Source organism: Rhinolophus sinicus, chromosome 15 (assembly GCF_057876585.1).
Source record: "Rhinolophus sinicus isolate RSI-liver-muscle chromosome 15, RSI-T2T, whole genome shotgun sequence".
In the NCBI taxonomy this organism is placed as follows: domain Eukaryota; kingdom Metazoa; phylum Chordata; class Mammalia; order Chiroptera; family Rhinolophidae; genus Rhinolophus; species Rhinolophus sinicus.
In genome coordinates this window covers 23,662,266-23,683,485 of record NC_142515.1, presented here as the reverse complement: position 1 = coordinate 23,683,485, position 21,220 = coordinate 23,662,266, and the positions used below count along the sequence as shown (strand labels likewise).

At 55.5% G+C, this 21,220-nt stretch overlaps 2 protein-coding genes and 1 long non-coding RNA gene across 18 annotated transcripts in view; 1 reads left to right on the top strand and 2 right to left on the bottom strand.

The window, feature by feature from the left end:
- LOC141572907 (uncharacterized) overlaps positions 1 to 4,955 on the bottom strand; it is a 54,444-nt gene extending 49,489 nt beyond the window's left edge. For both annotated transcript variants that reach the window (XR_012498458.2, XR_016018894.1), the window contains exon 1: positions 3,567 to 4,955. This is a non-coding gene — a long non-coding RNA (uncharacterized LOC141572907). The remainder of the gene's footprint in view (positions 1 to 3,566) is intronic.
- The window catches only part of PAX2 (paired box 2), an 89,563-nt gene that overhangs the window by 456 nt on the left and 67,887 nt on the right, over positions 1 to 21,220 (top strand). For 5 of the 15 annotated variants that reach the window (XM_088791888.1, XM_088791889.1, XM_088791890.1 and 2 more), the window contains exons 2-5: positions 4,883 to 4,955; positions 9,972 to 10,526; positions 14,035 to 14,203; positions 14,985 to 15,182. In XM_088791888.1, coding sequence (XP_088648014.1) covers positions 10,484 to 10,526; positions 14,035 to 14,203; positions 14,985 to 15,182 — 410 coding nt within the window. In that variant the 5' untranslated portion in view covers positions 4,883 to 4,955; positions 9,972 to 10,483. Of the gene's footprint in view, positions 1 to 4,882; positions 4,956 to 8,660; positions 9,021 to 9,971; positions 10,527 to 14,034; positions 14,204 to 14,984; positions 15,183 to 21,220 lie in introns of those variants that run through there. The other 10 variants (XM_088791887.1, XM_074339179.2, XM_074339180.2 and 7 more) reach the window with 8 other exon arrangements.
- On the bottom strand, positions 6,077 to 10,189 carry LOC141572908 (uncharacterized). Its single transcript, XM_088791893.1, has 2 exons — positions 9,794 to 10,189; positions 6,077 to 8,527 (listed from the first exon to the last, which is right to left on the bottom strand). The coding sequence occupies exons 1-2, from the start codon at positions 10,187 to 10,189 to the stop codon at positions 8,294 to 8,296; spliced, it is 630 nt and encodes a 209-aa protein (XP_088648019.1). The 3' UTR covers positions 6,077 to 8,293.

Below are 21,220 nucleotides of genomic sequence, written 5' to 3'. Positions count from 1 at the left end.
CTGGGGCCTCTTCCCACCGCTGGGGCCTCCTGGGCTTTCCCTCACAATGTCCTCTAAATCTACTAAAAACTTTCCACCCAGAAAACGTAAGTTTTACAACTTCTCTTGGTCTCTTTGCAGAATCTGGCCTCTCCTTTCTGTTGTACATTTAAGACTTTGTCTTTCCACTTTCACTCAGGCTTGAGAGTCCCAAAGGCATGATGTTCATACACATAGTTTGTATAAGTATTTTGCACAACTTCCTCCAAGTTGGGTGCACTGGGAAGGCTTTAGTTTCTAGTGGAAATGACATGTGGGTGTGTGTACATGTGTGCTAGTGGGTGGGGACATGCTGTGTGCACGTGTGAGAATCTTGTGTATTTAAGTAGAAGCCAAAGTGTAAGTGTTAGTATAGATATATATGCCTAATATGTGTGGTGTGAGGGCTCTGCCCCCAAAATAAACAACTCAAGGGAGGCCTGGGACACAGGGAGGGATGGTAGGCCCCAGGGGACCCAATTGGGGACCCAAAAAGCTAAGGGAGTGGAGGGCTGCAATCTCTCTTTTCCCCTTCCTTCCGTTCTCCTACAGGTCTGCCAACTCAACCTGCCTGCCCACTAGATGCCCCAGAGTAGTGCAGGGTTGGGGGGCTAGGGATCCAAATTTAGTTTTGGATTGGTGCGGAAGGAGAGGGTTGGATCAGGTTTCCAATAGTTTACAAATAATTTCAGAGGTCAAGGACTAAGTCTAGGCCCTTTTCGCATCACTCCTCCTTTCCCCCCCCAAATCTCCTTCCTCCTCTCCCTCTCCCTCCTCCACCCCTCACCAACTCAGGTTCTAATTCTTTCAGCTGATAATCCAGTTTCCACCCTCAGCACTGCCCTTCCTCTAGTTTCTTGGCCCAGTCCCTGGACCACCTCCATTCCCCCTTGGGGGCCTTGTCCCCGCTGGGGGATCCGGAGCCCCAGGAGTGTCAACTGTGGCCTCCTGGGCTTTTAGGGCTCTGGGCCACCCCTCCGCACCAGAGGTTTAAGTAGGGAGATCAATAGCAAACAGTTGTAATGATCTAATTAATTATGGCAAAATTAAAAGCGAGTACAAAATCAATCTCTGATGGTGTTGAAGATGGAATTCAATTGAGAGCCCATCTGTGCACCCCCTCGACCGTATAAATATGCAGCCCAAGGACAGACCTAATGGCTGGGCCTTCCTGGGAACCTCTCTCCCCCTTTCTTCCTCTCCAGCATAGGGCTTCTCTCTCCCTCTGTCTGAATCTATTTTGCCTCGTGCTGCCTCCTGCCCCCACCCCTCTTTCTTTCCCTGCCCTGTCTGCTGACGCTCCCTACATTCCCACTTTCCATTTTCCCGCAGGGAGGGTGGCTCTCCCTGCCTTGCAGGCCTGAGGTACGTGGACCTGGTTCCCAGTCCAGGCAAGTCTCCCAAAAGATGCAGTTAGGCCCCCTCCCCAGCACCGCGGGAAGGAGAAGGCAGAGCGTTGGGGGGCATCCTTGACCGCCTGTCAGGGCTCTTATCCCAAGTTTCCAGGCGCTCAGGACACTCCAGACCAGACCAGAGCGCTCACCAGTAGCGGCTGTCCCAGTGCAAGCTGCAGAGCAGCCGGGAAGACTAGCTGCGTACCAACTCCCTTTCCCTTCCCCTTCCCCCCGGTTTTTGCAGGTTCGGAGATCGCACTCCAGCCAGTCGCGGTTTGGGGAAGGGTGGGGAGGAGCTGCGGAACTGGGAAGGAGGCAGGGCTGTTTCTATCAGAAGGAAATCACTGTTACCTTCGAAACAGCCCCACCGAGCTCTGCAGCCTCCGAGCGGCCTTTGCTCTTTCTTTCTCTTCACCGCCCCCTCCCGCTCTTCTGCCCTCACCTCCACCTTATACGCGTCTGGCCAGTGCACGGCTTGGGGGTCAGGGGGGCCCGTCCTCAGAGGTCCCCGGCGCCCCTTTTGGCCCCGTACGGCTAGTTCAAAATGACAATGACACACAAGAGCTAGCGAGCGTGCCTGGAATATTCCCGAGCGCAACCGCCGCAGCCGGGTTTGCGAAGGATACGGGTTTTATTTAGTGCCGCTGAGCCTTTTCGGGAGCAGCGAAAACCAGCAGGAAAAAGCGAGGGAAAGAGGAGGGAGAGAGAATCGGCAACTAGTGTCAATTGTGGTCTTTGGCTATCGCCGCGTATATCCCCAGAACCATAAAAACAAGACCTTTATTTGATGTCCTCCCTTTTACTCCTCTGGCCTGTCCCAGCTGGCTTTCAGGATCCCTGTCGCTGGTCCCCTGCCTCTCCCTCCTGGGACCGTGGGCCCATTCCCTGGCTCACACTGAGTTCCCAGGGTTCTTTCTGCCCTAGGAGACCCCTCCCACTCCCTGGTCCTGCCGAAGGGCCCGCAGAGCCTGGGGGAGACACAGCCTGACGCCTCCCCCCCTCTTTTGCGAGGCCTCCTCACCCCATTATTAATTGCTGTGTTGACCTGCAGGATTGATTGGTGGCCCCGCTGGAAGAGGCTGCAGAGGCCTTGGCCTCCGAGCAGCCTCAGCTGAGGGCAGAGGGAGGAGGGGGAGGTGCTGGATATGGTCCTGAGCTCCCACCTCAGCCCTGCCTGGGACACAGCTGTTTGCCTAGACACGCTTCTCCAACCCCCACTCTCCACAAACACACCTTTTACACACTCTTACAGCACTCAAACACACACTCCCATGATCCCCTCACCAAGAGACGGTCAGCCCCCAAGGAGACACAACTGAAATTCTTAATTGATTTAGAAATTGAAAGAGGCTTCCTCCCTCCATTAGTCAGTTTCTTCAATATATTCGTTAGCCGCGGGTCTAGACCTCCCCGCTGGTTAAGAGGTGGCAAGCGGGTACTGGGATCCGAGCTTTTTTCTGTTTGAGATTTACTTTGCATCTCTCTCCCCCCCCCCCCCCCCCCCGTCCCTCAGGAACAGTTACCAAAAGTTAAGAAAAATTCCTGGATGCGGGTAACCCTTAAAGTGTCAAACCAAAACACTTTTTCCAGAAAGAGCCACTGCCCTGATTCCGGAGGGATTCAGTTCAGCCCTTTTGTCTCAAGTTCGGGGGTGGACGGCTATGGACCGCGAGGGTGAAGGGCGGAGGCTCGCAGCCACCGGGGCAGAGGTCTAACCCGACAGCGAAGGCCCTCCCCTTCCCAACCCTCCCCTTCCCAACTCTCCCCCGCCTAACTAACCCGGCGCGCGCACACAAGCGCGCACACAGACTAACCCACACACTTACAAGGACCCCGCAGCCACAGCGACACCCCCTGCCCCGACCCCAGGCCCGCGGGCCAGGAACCCCAGCGGGAGTGAGCTCCCGGGATGTCCCGCTCCAGGCTGGAGTGGGCGGAGGCGGCAGGAGTAGACCGACCTCGCCGGGTCCTCCAGATCCCTGTTCTCCTTGGTTCTCTTCCTGTCTCATCAGTCCCCCTCTCCCCCGTTTCCCTTTCTCCCCTCCGCTCTGGTCCTTTGTCTGCTGCCACTTCACGGAGCCGATCAGCCCGTCCCCGCCTGGGCGGCCCTGCGCTTCTCTTCCCTGGGTTTCTGGCGGGTCTCCCCTGCCTTACCCGCTCCCGGCTCTGGCGCGTTCTCCGCCTGCTCCTCACAACCGCACAGCTGATGGAAGAGGAGGAAGGGAGGGCAGGCTGCGCGGATGGATCCGAGAATGGATTTGGTGCTTGCTTGCAACTCCCGGACAACTCAGCCCGCCGGGCTTCTCCCGCCCCTCTCCAACTGTTCTTTCGCGCTGCGGAGCCGAGCTCCCTCGCCTGGATTCGGCCCCTTCCTTTCCTTGTACATTGGCTGTGGCTATTTCGCTCCCCCTGGTCTGCCTGGCAGACCAAATTTGGAGTTGCGCTCCCCCTTCTAGCACTCCGTTCCCTCTTGGCTGCCACTTGCGACCGCCTGCCCCTTCCTCCGCAGCCCCCTTTCGTCGCGGTGGCAGTGGCGGGTAGCGCCGGGGACATCCAGGGCCCACCGGCACTGTCTCCCTCCACCAAAGCCAGGTCAGGCTGCTGGCTCAGGGCCTGGCTGAATAGAGGGTTAATCATTACTTCAGCACGGACGCTAAACCTCACTCAGACTCTCTCACCCTGGCTTGGAGAGGAAGGGAAGGGACTTTTGGCCGGGTGGGGACCTCGGCATCGCCCAAACTTGCCTCTGCAGGCCTTCCAGAGACAGGTGCCTACTCCATTCGCTCAGCACCCCATTCACGTCCTTTTCTTCTTCACGCCTCTCCTCCCTACCACGCCTCCCCTTGGTCAGGCCTCTCCCCACTGTCTCATCTCTGCTCTGGCTTTGGCAGGTTGACTGCAGGTCCTGGGAAGACCAACTTTCTTTGTTTGGAACTGGACTGGACGGGATTTCCTTCCCCACGTCTCCGCCAACGGGCCAGCTCCTCCCGACGGTTTTGGCAGACTGGCCCAAAGGGGACCGCGCCTGAGGCCACAATTAACCCGGCTGTTGGGGGGAGGGGAGAATTTAACTGATCCTCTAGCAGCTGCGCTGTTGCAGTGGGAAGAGGGTGCAGGAAGAAGTAGTAATGAAGGAATGGCAGGAAAGATAGAGAGCGGAGTGATAAACATGGATGGGGTGTGGTATAGTTAGTGGAAAGAAAAAATTCCTGAAGAAGAGGAACACAGGAAGGAAGGCGGTGAGGAATCCTCTAGTTACCTTTATAGGATAGAAGTTGGATGGAAAATACCATCCCCTGCCTTCCCTAAGCGCCCCGATCCCTCCCTTCCCTATCAGTGGAAGGTTAAGAGTTCAGAAAGCTAGGCACCTATTCTTTCATTTACTATGGAAATGTTTGATTTGCAAAATGCTTTCCTAGTGGCTAGCTCCACGGATAGGCAAGACAGGTGTAATTATCCCTATTTTGCAGGCGAAAAAACTGAGGCTCAAAGAGGCAGAGACTGTGCAGGTGGTGGCAGCTGATCCTTCCCGTGGGCTGTGGGGTGAGTGGTCCCTTTAGCTGTACAGAGGTCCATGAGTGTCGGAGGGGAGGCACAGCCAGTGTCCAGGTTTGACCAGGGCCTCACGGGCCTCTTGCCCCACCCCTTAGCTTGTTCTCTGTTGGACAGAGCCCTCCATTCCTACCCTATAGACCTGATGACCCGTTTCCTCCTGGCTTGACTATTTTTTCGGCTCCTCAGTCGGGTGACCCACCGGCGGCAGCCACCTGGCAGGCCCGTGCCGCTAAGAGGCCGCTTTGGTGGCCAAGTGACTAGCATTGTCGTTTCCCCTCAAAAGGGCTGCGAAGGGTCGGGCGTGTCGCTTGGACCTCTAGTGCGGAGAAGCCGGTTAAAGGGGGAGGGGCAGGGGAGGATAAAGGCGCAGCACGTGCGCGGGGCCGCCACAGGACCAACAGACCGAGCGGGCGGGGCCAGCCCAGAGTCAGGCCCCCTGGGCTTCTCTCGGGGAGCCCAAATATTAGGAACAAAAGCGGGAAAAGAAGAGTACAAGCAGGAGGGAGGGAGTGAGCAAGGGAGGGAGCGAGGAAGCAGAAATTAGGGGGTCTTAGATAAAAAAAAAAAGGAAAGTAGCTTTAGGGGGAATGTGCCGTGGAGTGTGAAATTGCAGCCCATGGTGCTCCATATTGTACCAGAAGCTCTTCCAAAAAAAAAAAAAAAAAAAAACCATCCTCCAACGTGACCAGAGGGCTAGGAAGGGGGAGGGGCAGGGAGAGAATGGGGAGGAGGAGGGGACAAGGCCAGGCGGGAGCTGGTCCGGCGGAGCGGGAGAGGGGGCCGGGTGCGTGCGCCCGCTGCCTGGGATCTGATCTCCGAGTGTGCTTCCCGGCGTGTGCCAGGACCCTGGGGGCAAGTGGGCCGCGGCCGTCCCGGATTGGATTATTAGACGAACTTTTTATTTCCTTCCTTTTTTCTTTTCTTTTTCTTCTTCTTCTTTTTTTTTTGGGGGGGGTGGGTGGTGGTGGTGGTGACTTCCAAAACTGGGAATAATTCAGGAAAGGAGCTCGGCTGCGGAGCATCTGCACTGCGCTACCCTCCTTCATTTCTGTTTCCCTTCCCTTCGGACTAGTTTTTCCCCCCTCGGTTCTAAACAGCTTTCCCCCCCCCCCCCCGCCCTGAACTTTAATGCGTTTAATTTGGTCCGCGCTGTGGGGAGCATTTCCTAGGGAGATACATTTAATTTCGGAATTTCTAATCCCCTCCCTGAGAGCCCAGGCCCTAGCTCCCCTCGCCGTTCCCGGGAGGTGTCAGGAGTAGGAGGAGGAAGGCAGGCCCAGGCCACCCGGGCGGGGCGCAGCTGGGGGGGTTCTCGAGTCCTCCTCCCCCCCGCTAGGGCCCCCGCGGCCCAGCCGCTTTCCCGAATAGCTCGAGGTCGGGCGCCTGGACTTGAGGTCAGGGCCCTGCCTGCCGAGGGGAGGCAACCACGCCTCTGCCTTTCCTTGCCGGGGCAGAAAGCCCTGGGCCAGGGACCGGGAAACCGGAAAATGAACAGAAGAGTCGCGAAAGGAGCGGGTGCAATTGGGGACAGCGACAGGGTTTACACATGCACTTCGCTTCATGCACAATGTTCCTAGAAACGCATTTTGGAGTTTGGGGTGCTAGTCGCGCTTTGTTTTGGCTTGGGGGCCTGTGCATGTGTACATTGTGGGGGAGGAGAGAGGATCTCAACGGAGACCACCGCCTCCTACACCCGGGGAGAGTAGGTTCCAGACAACCGGAGACTCAGGCGGGTCGCAGCTCCACTAGAGGAAGGAGGCAAGGGCGGGGGCGCCGGGCGCCAGGCAAGACTGGCAGGGAAGGGAGCGGAGAAGGCAAAGAAACGGAGATCCACAAGGAAGATTTATTGGGCAGATCAGATGCACAGAGGCGGCTAATGAAGCAAATCCCGAGATGGGTATCAGAGCAACTCCCCAAAAGTTTATTTGCCTTTAAATTTCCGCAGGGAGGCGGGCGCCTTGTTTGAAGTGTAAATGCCCCTAGGTTGGGGGGTGGAAGGGCCGCTTTGAAAACACCAGAGAGAAAAGGTTCATTTAGAGGCAGACGGGAAAAGCAACCAACCCTGACAGGTTGGAGCCGGGGTTGTGTTTGGGGTTGGGTTGTTTTCTTTCTTTCTCTTTCTTTTCCTTTTTCCTCTTCTTTCTTCTTCCCTTTTTTCCTTCTTGCTTTTTTCTCCTCTACCAGGCTCTATAGAAGAAGAAAGGAGAGAACAGGAAATGGAGCATCACAGGGAGAGGACAGTGCCTAAAGAGAAATCTGTAGGCCAGCCCTTCAGCCTGGAGCCCTAGGAGAAGGCAGAGCCTTGGCTGAAAGGTTTCTAATCCCCAGGGAGCAGGTTTCTAGACCTACGAATCTGCTGGAGCTGAGGAAGCTGCCAGGGGCTGACTTGGGGGGAAGGTGAGAGTCCAGCTAGTGCAGTGCTGAGGGAGGTTCCTAGGAGGGGGTAGTTTTAGAATCTTAGAACTATCATGGAGCGAGTCTTCACTTCTCATGGGGTACATGTGAAGGACAGGTGTGTGAGTATAACTTCCAGCATACTTTGGGCATTAAGTTCCCGTCTTTGCAAAAGGTTAAGATGTCTCTTTTCAAATGCCTGTGGTCTGCATCCACACTTCATCATATGTGTAATACAGAGAAGTGTCCAGCTGGTTCTAGAAAAATCTGTGAGTCTATGTGAGGAGGGGGTTCTGCCCACAGTCTTGCTTCTCCAATAGTTCAGACTCCCCAAAACTTAACTTCCTGGACCAACACAGGGAGAGGTGGGGCAAAGGGTTCCTTGAGTTCTGAGCTCCTTTCAGTAAGGACCCTTCCTCGATACTTTCCCCCCACCCCAATTCTGGGTTAATTACCTCCCAGAAGGAAGCCCAAGGCTGTACCAGCTAATACCACCTGAGAGCCCTTTACTTCCAGGCCTGGGAGCCTTTCCCTTTGGGCTGTGGGAACTCTGTTTTCCTTTTTCACTTGCCACACGAAGTGAGTGCGTGTTCGTGGGGTTGTGAGGCCAAAGCAAACCCGGGAGCGCCATCTGCAGGTCTCGAGAGGAAGAGACTGACCTTCGAGGCTGGACCCTGCGCCTTCAACCTCCTGCCCAAGGGAACCAGCTTGGCCGCCAAGGGAAGTGGGTGGGGGTAGGGGTTGCGAGAGAGGGGTAAGGCAGAAAGGGGTTTTTCCTCCCAGAAGGTACCCCGCAGGTGGGTTAAGCGGATCCGGCTCAGGAGGATCCAGGAAGTAGGGCAAATGCTAGGATCCCAGCAGAACCGGCCCCCTAAGGAGTGAGAGGCTCAGAACCCAGTTGGGCTGAGCCTGGTGCTAGCTCCGCCCGAGGATTAAGGGCGGCAAGAAAACCCGGGTGTTGGAGACCCAGTAGGAGTCTCCTTCTGGCTGAGTCGGGCGGGTGCGGCCTCCATCCTAGCTACCACCTGGGCTCCAGCCAGCGGGACAGCGACGCGAGTCCGAGGCGCTTCCGCGGGCGCCAGGGTCTGTTGGCAGGGGCCGGAAGCGCCTCGAGTCCGGGAGGCAGGAGCGCAGCGCGGGCTTCCCTGAGCCGCCCTTTCGTAGACCTAGAGAAGCAGGGGGAGGGGACGAAGGAGGGAGAGAGAGTTAAAACATCAGCTGAAGTGCCAAGATGATTTATGAGACGAGGGAAAATATTTCATAAAGATCTCCCGGATATTCTGTACCTAACGGGTTAGGAGACAAAGGGCTTCTCCTGCCTGGTGCGTGCAAGCGGACCCGAGCGAGAGAGGGAGCGAGTGCGGACAAGGGCTGCGGAGGCTGGGCCAGCGGCTCCGGCAGGAGCGGGGCCGGGCCGAGCGCGCTGCGCCCCCTGCGCTAGCTCCGGAGCCGCGGAGCTGGTGGGGGCGGCTCTCAGCCTCGTTCGAAGCGTCTTCTCCCCAGCCGGGGAGAGCCAGCCTTGGTCTCTCGCGTTCTCTGCCGCCAGCGACCAGCCGTTCTGCACTGTCTCCCTCCCCAAGCTCTCCTCTTCGGCCACCCCAGGGTCCAGGAGCCAAGTCCCCGGGCTCTCCCACTGTCCGTTGGGTCCCACTGAGGCAGGTGGGTCCTCGCCTTAGGTCTCCAGCTCGATTCTAAAGCGAGCGTTCTGGGCTGCCCAGACCCCTAGGGGTAAGGGGACGAGGGAAGCCCTACACTTAGCCTCGCGTGGGACAGGACAGGACTAACTGCCGGGCACTTTGCCCCGGAATGAGAATTGGGGGGTGCGTGGGTGTAGAGGTACCTCAGGAAGGAAAGGCGAAAGGGAAGGACCAGAGAGAGGAAGGAAAAACCAGGAAGGAACGGAAGGGAACTCAGAGAGGAGACTAGGGGGGTTAAGACTGGGAATGTGGACTCGGCTCGCTGCGGCGTGGCCCATACGGGCACTGGCCGGTGGATGGCAGGGCTCGGTGAGTAGGGACTGCGAGCCAGGCTTCCGAGCGCGGTGCGCTGCGCGGCCCTCCGTCGTTGCCTGAATATTCATTAGACTGGCAGCTCTTTATCCTTATCTAACGTTTATCTTATCGGCGAGTTTCGTTTCTCAGTGTAGTTTTAATCCCGGGCTCCCCTTCCCCCTCCCCCTGGCCCGCTCCCCTCCCTCCCTCTTCCTTCGCTCGTTGCTCCCTCCTCCCTCCCGTTTCCCCCTCCCTCCCCTCCCCTCGCCGGCACCGGAGTGACAGGCGCGGGGCCCTCCTCGCCGAAGCTCGGGGCTCCGGCACTGGCGAATCACAGAGTGGTGGAATCTATTGCCTTTGTCTGACAAGTCATCCATCTCCCAGCGCGGGGAGGAGGAGGGGGTCTGGAGGGGGCTTTGCAGCTTTTAGAGAGACACACACCGGGAGCCGAGGCTCCAGTCTCCGGCCGAGTCTTCTCGCAGCCGCAACCCACCTGGGGCCAGCCCAGTACTGCCGGCGCCGCTCGGCTCCCTCCCTCCCTCCCGGCCCTTCGGCCGCGGCAGAGTGCGCCTGCCTTTTCCGGGGGCGGGGGCCCAGCTTGCGCTCTCCCCTCCCGAAGGCGCCCGCTCGGACAACCCAAGGATTGCTACTTCTCTGCCAACTTCGCCAACTCACCCGCACTTGGAGCGGCCCGGCTCCCAGCCCGGCGCCCTCGGGCCGCCCCAGCGCCTCGTCCTCTCCGACCGCTGCCTCTCGGATGACCAGGTTCCAGGGGAACTGAGCGAGCCGCCTCCCCCTCCCAGCCTCAGCCCTGGCCGCAGTGGCCGCCAGCGCCATGCGCCCCCAGATTCCCCCCGCCCGACCCGCCGCCTCTGGGCCGTTCTGCTGACCGCCCAGCCCAGAGCCCAGACGGTGGGAAGTTGCGGCGGCTGCGGTTGCAAACTCCGGCGGGTCCCGGAGGAGTCCTCGCGGGGAGCGCAGCGCGGCGCCCTCAACCCCTGTGCGCCCCGCGGCAGCCGGGCACCTGCTCACCCCCCCATCGTCCCTCCCTTTTCTCCTCAAGTCCTGAAGTTGAGTTTGAGAGGCGACACGGCGGCGGCGGCCGCGCTGCTCCCGCTCCTCTGCCTCCCCATGGATATGCACTGCAAAGCAGACCCCTTCTCCGCGATGCACCGTGAGTACCGGCGCCCGGCTCTTGTCCCAGCTAGGGGCTCCCTGTCCCAACCCCGTCCCGTCCTGCCGCGGCCCTGGCCCCCTGTGCTCAGGTCCCATCTTGGAGGCCACGTTGGCTTCTCCCAGTTCCCCCTTTCCTTCTTCCTCTTTCCCTCATTTCCCAGTTGTTTCTAAAGCCTCCAGTTTCTCTCTCTTCCGCCTTCTATCACCCATACTTCTGCAACCTACCTTCCTACCTTCCCTGGTGCCCATCACTTGCCTGCCTTCCTTCCACCTGCTCCTTCTTAAGTCTTGGATCCACAGCACCCCCACCCAGGCTCCAGCCACCCTACTCCCTGGTCACTCTCTTGCCTTGGGCAGGGGAACTAATGCGCTGGCATTTTTCAGGGTTTTGCTTGTGTTGTGTTTTCTCTATCTTGTCTCTCTTCCCACCCCCTTTCTGTTTGCCTCCTCCTGCTCCCTCTCCTCCCTACCTTTCTGGAACTTAGAGTGTGGTTGTCCAGGAGCAGACTCCCAGCATTAAGCACCCTCAGTGTCAGAACAGTCAAGCAGAAGAGTGTGGGGGGTGGGGTGCCCCCTTCTGACCCTCAGCTCCCAGCATCTCTGTGCCCTGCCAGCCCAGCCAAGGCTTCTTGTAGGCTGGTTTGCAATACTTCTGTCCTCTTTTCCCCCCTATCTCCCTTTCCTCTCCTTCCCCTTTTCTCCTCCTTGAGTTGGGAGTCTGAGATTGGCAGGATGTAGCAGTCCTCTTTTTCCCCCTCTCCCCAGGAGGTGCTCTAAAAACAAAGAGGGGTTCCAAGGAAAAATCGAAGTCAGTGAGAGATGGAGTAGAGGAGACTTCCAGGCGGCCCCTGGGCAGAGCAAGGCTCTGCTTCTAGTTCTGGAGGCTCTTTGCCCACCTCCCACTCCCTGGTCAGGACCGTTTAGCCAGCGACCTGGCCAGCGGGTAGGCAAAAAGGGAGCAAGTGAGGGGGTGGGGGTGGGGGGAGAACAAAAGGAAGGCAAATGCCAAAGCTGGGGAGAAAGGACAGAGAAATCAAAACAAGAGAAAGGAAATAGAAAACAGAAAGGATGTGACAGAAAAAGAAGAGGGGAGAAAATAAATGAAAAAATAAGAAAAGAGGGAATTATTTTGATGAAATTTGAATGTATCTAATTCATATCATATGTCTTTAGCTTGGAAAACAATTCAGAGATTTTTCTTCCCAGGCTTTTAGAAAGATAAATAGATTCTAAATAAAAACCATCTCCTCCTCTGTAGATTAATAATTAAAGATAATTTGTAACTTTTCACAGGGAAACTTTTTAGACCTGGCTTGGATCTGTGCTTCGGACAAAAGAGCCGAGGAGAGAGCTGAATTTTCCTCTAAGCATACATTTAGCGTTACAGGGAGGATCTTTAAAAAATACTCCTGGGATAAAACATATTTTCTTAAATAATATCCAAGCACGGGAAATCCGAGCCAGGGGCCTCGGGCTGCCGCGAGTCTCCCCGAGCAGAGCCAGGAATCCAGGCTTCTTTTCGGAGGTAGTGGAACCGGGTCCACACGCCGTCTTCGCCTTGCCCGCCGGCCTCCCGGCCCGGCTGCCTCTGCTCTCGCACTCCTCTCTGGCCGATTCCGTTGGGGACCTGCCGAATCCCGGCCGCCCACTGGGTGCCACTTTGAAACCTAAAGAGGACCAAGGCTAGCGGAAGGTGGTCGGAGGAAGGGAGAGACCACGGCGTTGGCGGCGAACGAGCAGGCAAGTCGCCGCCGCCGGAGTCGGCGCCCGCGGCAGTGGCGCATTCCAGGCCCGACTCTGCGCCGGCTCCGGTCCCCAGTCCTGGACTCCTGTCGTGCCCCCTTCTACTCCTACCCCTTAGATTGGGTACGAGAGGCCGGGCCCGGAGCCCGGGGAAGCTGAATTATTCATCTTTAATCTGCCCGCAGCTGCCGCCTTTTCATACCGGTAACGCGAGTTCTCCCGGGGCCTAAATTATTGATGGTCCGGGTTTGGAGGGCGGGGAGGGGTGAGGAGTGGGGCTAGAGGTAGGGAGACTAGCGGAGATGGGGGTTAAAATAAGAGATTCCGGCCTTCACCAGCCTCCAGATCTGACGCTTCTCCCCAGGGATTTCTACCGCCCTTACTCTCCTTCCCCCCAGAAGGGGACGGAAAAGAATTGAGCGGGACGCAGATGTCCCCGCTTTCTCCGAAAGTCGCCTGAGGCTAGTAGGGCAGGGGCGGCAGGTTGCCGGCTCGGTCCGGCCCAACTCGGCCGCTAGAAGTCTCTGAGCTTGGATTGCTCAGTAACTGCGGCTGCGGGTTGATCGCTCTGAGTGCAGGATTTCTAGACTGCTTTAGGCCAGAGAGAATGGGGCACCGGGCAGCGCTCTCAGGCCTGGCATCCGGTAACCACCTGGGCTCCGAGGTGGAAAGCCGGAGCTGGAGTCGGGTTGGAGACCCAGCGCCCTCCTCTTGGCCAGGCGAGCAAACGCCCTGGCTGTGCAGTGTCCTGAGCGGCTGCCGAGATCTAAGAGGTCGGAGGGACGAGAGCTGGTTTGGGCTGGCTGCACAGGATGCTCCGTGAGCCCTCAACTCGCCTGGGCGACCTGTACCAGGCGACCTGGGCGAGGCGGTGGGCCCCGAGCCTGGCGCAGCGCTGCAGACGGGCGAGCCAAAGCAGCCTGCGTTCTCTGGCTGCTACGCGCGACGCGCTGCTCAGCTCTGCCTCCCTGCCAGAGCGTTGCCAACTCAGGGCCCCTACCTCTTCAGTCTTCCCTCCTCCACCTAGCTTTCTCTGAACTTTAGACGTTAGGGAGGCGAGAAGAGGAATATGGACCCTCCAAGTACCTGAAGATAGAAAACATAAAGGAAAGGAAAATTCGATCAAAAAACAGAACAAAATAAAAACACAGGGAAAGAGGGAAAACTCCAATCCGATTAAAAATAAATACAAGGAAGAAGGTAGGGTGTCAAAGGGGAATGTCAGGGACTTAGAGATGTCCCTCTGTGTGCTGGGAGGCTTTATGTACGGAGTCGCCCAGACCCCCCAAAATTATCTGCCTCCAAGCACGCCACCCCGCACGCACCGACGACTCCCTCTAGCGTGCGGCGCAGGCGGGATCCCGCTCCGTGCAGGTTCCGTCCTCTGCCTGGCCCTTCCTTTTCTCTCCTACATTCTTTCTTGCTGGCATTCATTCCCCCTTTGTTGTTTCCCCCCTTTCTCCCCTATTTTCTCTTGCCCTGCGTTTCCATTCTCTCCCTCCCTTTCTCCCTTGCGTCGCCACGTTCTTTCCCAGCCTTCCATTTAGCTTCCGCGCTTCCGCGCTTCCGCGTCTCTACCCGCCCGCAGGTCCAATCCCCAATCCTCCGCGTTGTGGTCTGCGGGCCACCGTTCTCCCGCGGCTCCGAGAACATGCCCCTCCGCCCTGCCTGCTTCCTTCGCACGTCCTGGGCCGCGGACCCTGACTAATGGCTCGTCCCTGCTGTGTGTGGGGTGTTGTGTTTTTTTTCTTGTCTCTCCCCAGCAGGGCACGGGGGTGTGAACCAGCTCGGGGGGGTGTTTGTGAACGGCCGGCCCCTGCCCGACGTGGTGAGACAGCGCATCGTGGAGCTGGCCCACCAGGGTGTGCGGCCCTGTGACATTTCTCGGCAGTTGCGGGTCAGCCACGGCTGTGTCAGCAAAATCCTGGGCAGGTGAGGGCCTCTAGCTGCCCCTGGGAGACGCCCTGCCTCCTTCCCCCCGCCGGCTCTGGGTCTCCAGCCCCAGGACTTGGCTAAGAGTCGAGGATGCCAGCGGGAGAGGGAATTGCCTGACCCTGAGGTATCTGGAGAGCTGCTCCTTTTTAGGGCGCTCAGGTGGTGACCGAGGCCCTGGGAGCCAGGGTGGAGCAGGGTCATACAGCGCTTTCCCAGCTCTAGAGTCCTCACGGGGAGGCAGCTTGATTTCGGTCTTCAGAAAAGAAGGGACACCTCTTCTAGCAGAGTTAATGCAGAGTGAGGGAGGGGTTGGAGGAATAGTGTGAGGCGCGCACGGGTCTCCAAGAGCAGAAAAATCAGCAGTGGGTAGATGGAAGGAGGGTTTTGGTTCTCATAGGGGCTCTGCACTCAATGGGAAAGGGCTGGAGGTGGTGCCTCAGCCCTTGTCCGCCTGGAGGCCTGGAAACGCTGTTCCTCCTGCTCTTCCCAAATGAAAGGTCGGGCTTTCACTCCCAGGGGCGCCTATTCCAGCGTGTGTGCTGGCAGCCCCTGGCATGACCGCCTTCCTGGAGGGAGTGTCCTTCTCACCCTCCCCTTCATCCTGTAATGCGCCCTTGCCCTAGCCAAGCGCCCTCTGGAAGCCCGCTCAGCCACGCTGGACCTTTTTCCTCTGCGTGGTTGCCTCAGGCGGGAGAGTGGCTCAGCGGCTCCGGAGCCTGCACCCCCCTGCCCCTGCCATGGTCGCTTCTCCCTGACTCCGCGGACCTTCCCGGGGCAGGTACTACGAGACTGGAAGCATCAAGCCCGGAGTGATTGGCGGCTCCAAGCCCAAAGTGGCAACGCCCAAAGTGGTGGACAAGATTGCTGAATACAAGCGACAGAACCCAACTATGTTTGCTTGGGAGATCCGCGACCGGCTCCTGGCTGAGGGCATCTGCGACAATGACACCGTGCCCAGCGTTTCTTCTATCAACAGGTGAGCAAGCCACCCCTGGCTATAGGGTGGGACTCCAGCTTCCAGTTCCTGCCCACTAGGGCACCCCAGCACCTGATATTAGAATCTTGGTTCTTTCTTCAGCCTCTGCCCTTCCTCCCCAACTTCCAGCTCTAAAGTCTTTGGGGTAGGGAAAGGGCACCTGGGAGGCAGGCAGGCAGGCAGGCAGACAGACAGACAGACAGACAGACAGACAGGGCTGTCTCCAGCTTAGGGCTGGGTATTCCCTGCCAGGCTTCTCCCGCCGGAGTACTGGAAATGAATCCAAGTGTTTGTGGTAATTAAGACTCCAAGATTACGCGCCTTGGTATCTAGAGACAATCACAGCCCACAGCCGAAGCCTTTAAAATGACCAGTGTCTATTCATCGCCTCCAAACAGACTTCCCTTTCTAAAGGCATGCTCCCTTCCCCAGGGGCAGCTGCCTGTACTGGCTCCCCCACCCTCCCTGCCAACTCCCACAAAGCTTGCCTCCCCGGAGCCCAGACCTTGCTAGCCAGCTCCGCACAAATTTCCGGCCTGCAAGCAGGAATATCTAGGCCTGCAGAGCAAATGCCAACCACCAGCCAGCAATTGGCAGGGACTAGAGGGGCTGGACAAGGAGAGGGATGCCAGGCAGGGAGGGAGAACTCTGGACTCTGAGGCTGAACTTTAGGAGATGCCTCTAACTACCTGGGTCCTTATGTCCAAGCCTAAGTGTGCACTGATGACAAGCTCAGGCACATGGGGATAACACAGGCTGGAGTCAGCTCAACATATAATAGCAGAAGATCATTAGTATCCCACTCCCCAAGCCATTCCAAAATGCCCCCAGGGAGAACACATTTACACATTCCATGTACATACACCTGGCCAGTGTGCAAATGTATCTGTCTATCTGTGGTGGGTATAGCACACATAAGCAGCAGTTGGATGCAGGAACCCAGGATAGTTTTACCATCGCAGAACTGTACAGCCTGACATCAGCAGAGACTCTGTACAAGTTCCAGATAACCTTGGCCAGCCTTTCAACCCCTGCCCCCCATTTTAAGGCAAATCCCCAAATGAGATGAGGGTTAAGGGTTTCATACCCTTGTTATTCTTTGCATTCTTCATGGGCTCATTATCAGGACAACTAATAATTCAGATGGTGCTTTTTTCTGAACCTGGCATCACGTATCAAGGTGGTTTTTTTTTTTTAATATTTTGCAAATGATATGGAATTATCCCAAATCATCCTGAAAACAGCAGGTAAAATTAGCTGGTAGAATGTACCTTGGCTAAAGAAGATTCCCTCTGCCACTCTCGTGCTGTAACGTACTGCGACGCGACCCCAGAAATTATCCCGGTGTGTGCCATCTGTATTAAAATGGTTATTCAGTTATGAACAGGGTAACATAATACTGATCAGCTAATTATACACCCTCCGAAAACCCTCCAGCTCCCTGGGCCTGGCTCAGCTAGGTATTGAAAGCATAGCAGTTTGACATTCATACACCTTCCAAAGGAGCTGGAGAAAGAAAGACACTGGGTGGTTTTGGGGGGGGGGGTAATGAGTCTTTTGCATTTTAAAGCCAGAAGAGGCGGCTGGGGAAGCTTTGGGGCTGAAGCTGGAGTGGCGGTTAGGGAAGGAAAGGGGACAAAGCATTGTTTTCTGAGCCTTCCAGAGATTTATCCTCTTGGCTGGCTATTGGTTCTGGGAATGAGTTGGAACTGGGGTCTTGGGAGGTGAACAGCCCTGCTGAGGAGCAGTGGTGCTGAGACTGGGTGCTGACGTTCTGGTGAACATGCCGTTGTTCATGATAGAATTTGCTTTGGAGGAACCCATGACATGTGTGGTTAAGGTGGTTTGCCCTCTTGATGGGCGGAGGATCGGAGTAATCAAGGCAGCTATGGTGGCAGCACCCCTTGCCTCCCTCTCCCCTGCATATACTCCTCACTGGCTGAGATGGTTTTGGCTTAGGTAAAAGTTTGGGGATTCTCTAATCCTGAAAAGCCATGGAGAGCAGGGGACAGGTGACCCCAGGATCAAGCTCCAGAGGCCTTGAAGTGCATCTGTTAGAATTGGGAGAAAGTACAGAAGTGAGTCTCAGGTGAAATGAGAGTGGGAGAAAGAATGGCCTTAGCTTGACATCTCTAACAGCTGCAGAATCTGGTCAGCGTGGAGCCCTATCACCTGAGGGGCAAGGAGACTGAAATAGCCATCTGTGGGCAGGTGTGGCTGTAGATGGAGAAAGTGGGAAGAGAGGAATGGGGAGGCCACTGACAGCATGTGCAGGCAGCCCTAGGTCCAAAGGTAGGCGTCCCAGCTTGCTTTGACAACAAGGAGAAGTCAGCGTATTCTCAATTTTGCTTTGGGAGAGAATCCTACCGTGGTTCATATTTTGGAAAGAATTCTTGGGGCTTCCCAGTGTGCTGCTGAGTCGGGGCTGGAGGGATGCACCTGGGCCTGATGCCCTTAGCTTCATCCCTGTAGGGGGAAGGGTTATCCGAGGTGTGTTGTTTCCCCCTAAAGCCTAACAAAGGCGGGTGTTTCTGCTGGTGCTTATGATGTCAGAAAGTTTGTGAAATCTCACTCTCTGTGGGAAGAGCCTGGAGATTTTCCCCTGTGCAGAAAGTGCGATGCATTGGAACGGGTGGTTCTTGAGATGAGAGCTTGACTATTGGTGAGCTGCCCACGTGTGTCGGGGACTTCATAACTGTTATGAGTGAGGGTGTGCATGTGCCGGTGGTTGGCAAGAAAGGAAGTCCACACATGCTCGCCCCCCTGAGCCAAATTGTAAGGTTTTTCATCCTTTCCTCCTCAAAACAGATGCTGTCGCCGCACTTGAAATATGCTGTTATATTTATAAACTAAATTGCTTTTCATGCTTTAAAAATGGGTTTGGCTTTCTCTGATCCTGTCACGATAAAGGTTTGGACAGCCAACCCACATTCTCTATTGGCAATTCCTCATAGAAATACCTCTGTGAGCCAAAGGAGTAGGTCAGGGAGACCTCCCACCCACCCCCACCCTCAGAGACCACTGTCAAAAATCCAGAGGTTTGACTGGATTGCATAGTCTATGGAATTTATGTGAATCATTCTCAACATTGGGTGACTGATCGCTGAGCATGGGGTTGCCAGTTCTTCAGCTTGTACACTGCTGTTGTAGAGGGCAGGTGTTTATAAACAGGTGATTTGAGATTGAAACCTGCTGTGGGAAATGGCCTGCAGGGGGGAAGAGATGGAGGGAGATCCATGCTACTGAATGGGGGAAAGTCACCTAGTTACATCCCAGAGCAATTGACTAGGCAGGAAAGATTTCCTGATTATATGCCAAAGTCTCTGGTTTAGCTGTTGCTCTGAGAACAAGAGAATACAGTTCCTTGAAAGAAACAGGCACAAACTCCAGAAAGAGTCTAGGGTTACTGAAGATCCCCTCAGGGCACTGTCTTGGAATGAGCTGACGAGAAGGCCATCACTGTCTTAACTTTCTGAGCCTGTCCTCCACTCGTTGGGATCAGGGCACCCCCTGTCCCTAGGTCTTTGGAGTGTATTCGTCCAGAGTCCATTTCTCACTGATCACCTGCTACCGACACTCTCTCTTCACCTGTTTGGCTCTAAGAGAGCATATTCATTCTCTTAGTAGGGCAGCACTGGCTTCAAGAAGGCTCTATAGCCCCAGTGCTATTCACAGGTCTTCATCAGAGCTCTGGCAGTGGAGTGGCAGTGGTCTACCAGCTGTTCATTGAAAGACATTTCCAAATAACCTGGGAGCCACTCATCCCAGCCAAGGGAATGCTGAGGACGTGTTCGGGGTTAGGGTCTGTGTCCCCCACTCTGAAACTGAGGTTCTAGAACACTGCATTTTTGACGCTTGGCTCTAGCTTGGCATGAAGCTAGGCCAGAGCTGCCACATCTCCATACACTTGCCGCTGTTTTGTGGTCAGGCTATTGGTCTCATGGCAAAGAGGGAAGGCAAGTTGATGGGCTTAGAAGAAGATTTCTACCCTCAGAGGAATGAGAGAAATATGGACAGAGAAGTTGCCTTCTGTGGCCCTGGGCCTACCAGACCGGACCACAGATAGCAAAGACACATGTCAGTTTCTGTCTGAGAAGCCTTGCTTACCTGTCGCTTCCCAAAGAGGGCCTCCTGCTGCGGAGGTCACCCATCATTAGAATCACTTTGAAACAGGTATGACTATTGATTCTCTTATTCCTTAAAATGAGCTGGAGTTGTCCTCCTAAAAAGCCAGTTTTGTTCCTTTAGTTATTTTAGACTTCTTGGCCAGCAGTCATATTGGTCTGTTTCCCTGCTGGCTGGGTTGGAGTGGGTGTTCAGGCCACAAAATAGCTTTCAGATGAGAGCAATGGCTGGTTTCCCTGAGTTCTTACCTCAGCTGGTAACTCTTGAGGAGAGGTGGACAGGAGGGGTTGTTCTTCATGAAAGTTTCAGGTGGATTTTGCAAAGGGTTATGCAAAGAAGGAAAGAGAAGGAAACCCCTAAATAAATAAATGGTGTCCCAACTATTCTGAGAACTCAATAAAACAATAACATCAAAATGAAGAGGCATAAATCTTGTGTCTGCACAGGTAACCCACTCAATTGCTTTTATTATTGCTCAGGCTGCCTCCATTTATTACCGTCCATAGTCTGGGCCAAAGAGGTTACGTGGAGGGTGGTCTCCAGTGCAATCCTACACCCCGAGAGGCAACAATCAACTCATACAGCCAGGGATTTCGATGGGAACTCAGGAAGGGCCCATCTGTCTGCATGAAAACCAATCAATAACTCTGTAACCAGAGCCCTTGTCACAGGGAAATGGACAACACAACAGTTCAATATAGGGGCCACAGGGGGAATTAGCCAAGTGGAGATGGGAAAGGCAGGAGCAGAGAAACTGGGTGCCAGGAGAAGGGAGTATTGGGGAGGGAGTGGGGTGTGGCAGGGGAGAGCAGCAGATTGGCTGAGAGCAGGATATGTGAGCATATTGACACAAGGGGAGAATTACTTTGCAGAGTAGATCCAGGAGATGAGAGGCACCGTTGGAAGTTGGGGTGGGAGGGAACAGTTGGGAAATGGACTTGTTCTGGTACACATGGGATCATGTGGTTGTTTATGTGATGGTATGTGCTTGTGGACTAGAATATTACAGCTTCCAGAGAAGAGTAGTGATAGTAGTAACTGGTGCAGAAGATGAAGCAATCCTCCCACCACCACCACCACCACCACCAAGAGCCTGCACTCTGAAGAGCAGGCTCCTTATGAGCTCACATGGGATAGGGGTCTTGCTTCCCAGCCTTCTCAGCAGGACTGATAAAAGAACACCTTAAGCCATCATCTCCTCCCAGCGTTTTAGATCTTTAGCTCTAGCTTCGCTGCAACTTTGCCTCTTAATGCTCAGGTCTGTCCTTAGCCCCTCCTTGTTGCTACCTGGAGTTGAAAGCTACAGCTATTATAGTAAAAGAACTGTGTATACTGGAAAGAATTTCTTTTTCACTTCCTGTTCTTTAAAAGAATGCAGTAAAAGGTGCTAACCTGGCCTGCCAATTCTCTGAATCCCTGCTGTTTCTTCTCACTGCCTTCCCCCCTGCCCCCCACCGCTTAAGCCAGCTGTTCAGAGTTCAGATTCTTGCACGGGAAGCAGTTTTAGGTATAGCTGTGGCCAGTCAGCTCACCCAGACACGTGGGTGAGTCTAGAGAAGCTCCTCTGACAGATCTGAAGAATGGGAACACTGTCTCACGACCAATGCGCAAATAACAAGTGAAAGAGGTGGGAAATTAACTCACTTTGGGTTTATCTGTGTACCACTCAACTACTGGGTTGAGATGTTTTCCTCCTGGAGAACAGATTATTTGTTTTGGTGCTGTAAAGGTGCAACTTGAATATATTTACAATGGTTTCTAGGCACAGAGTTTGATATCTTCGGGGGGTGTGTGTGTGTGTGTTTGTGTGTGTGTGGTTACACTCACGCGTGCATACGCACACGCTCACCAGCCTGTGTCTGCTATTTTGTGAAAGGGTTCTGAGGCCAAGAGGAAGAAAAGGAGGCAGGCCC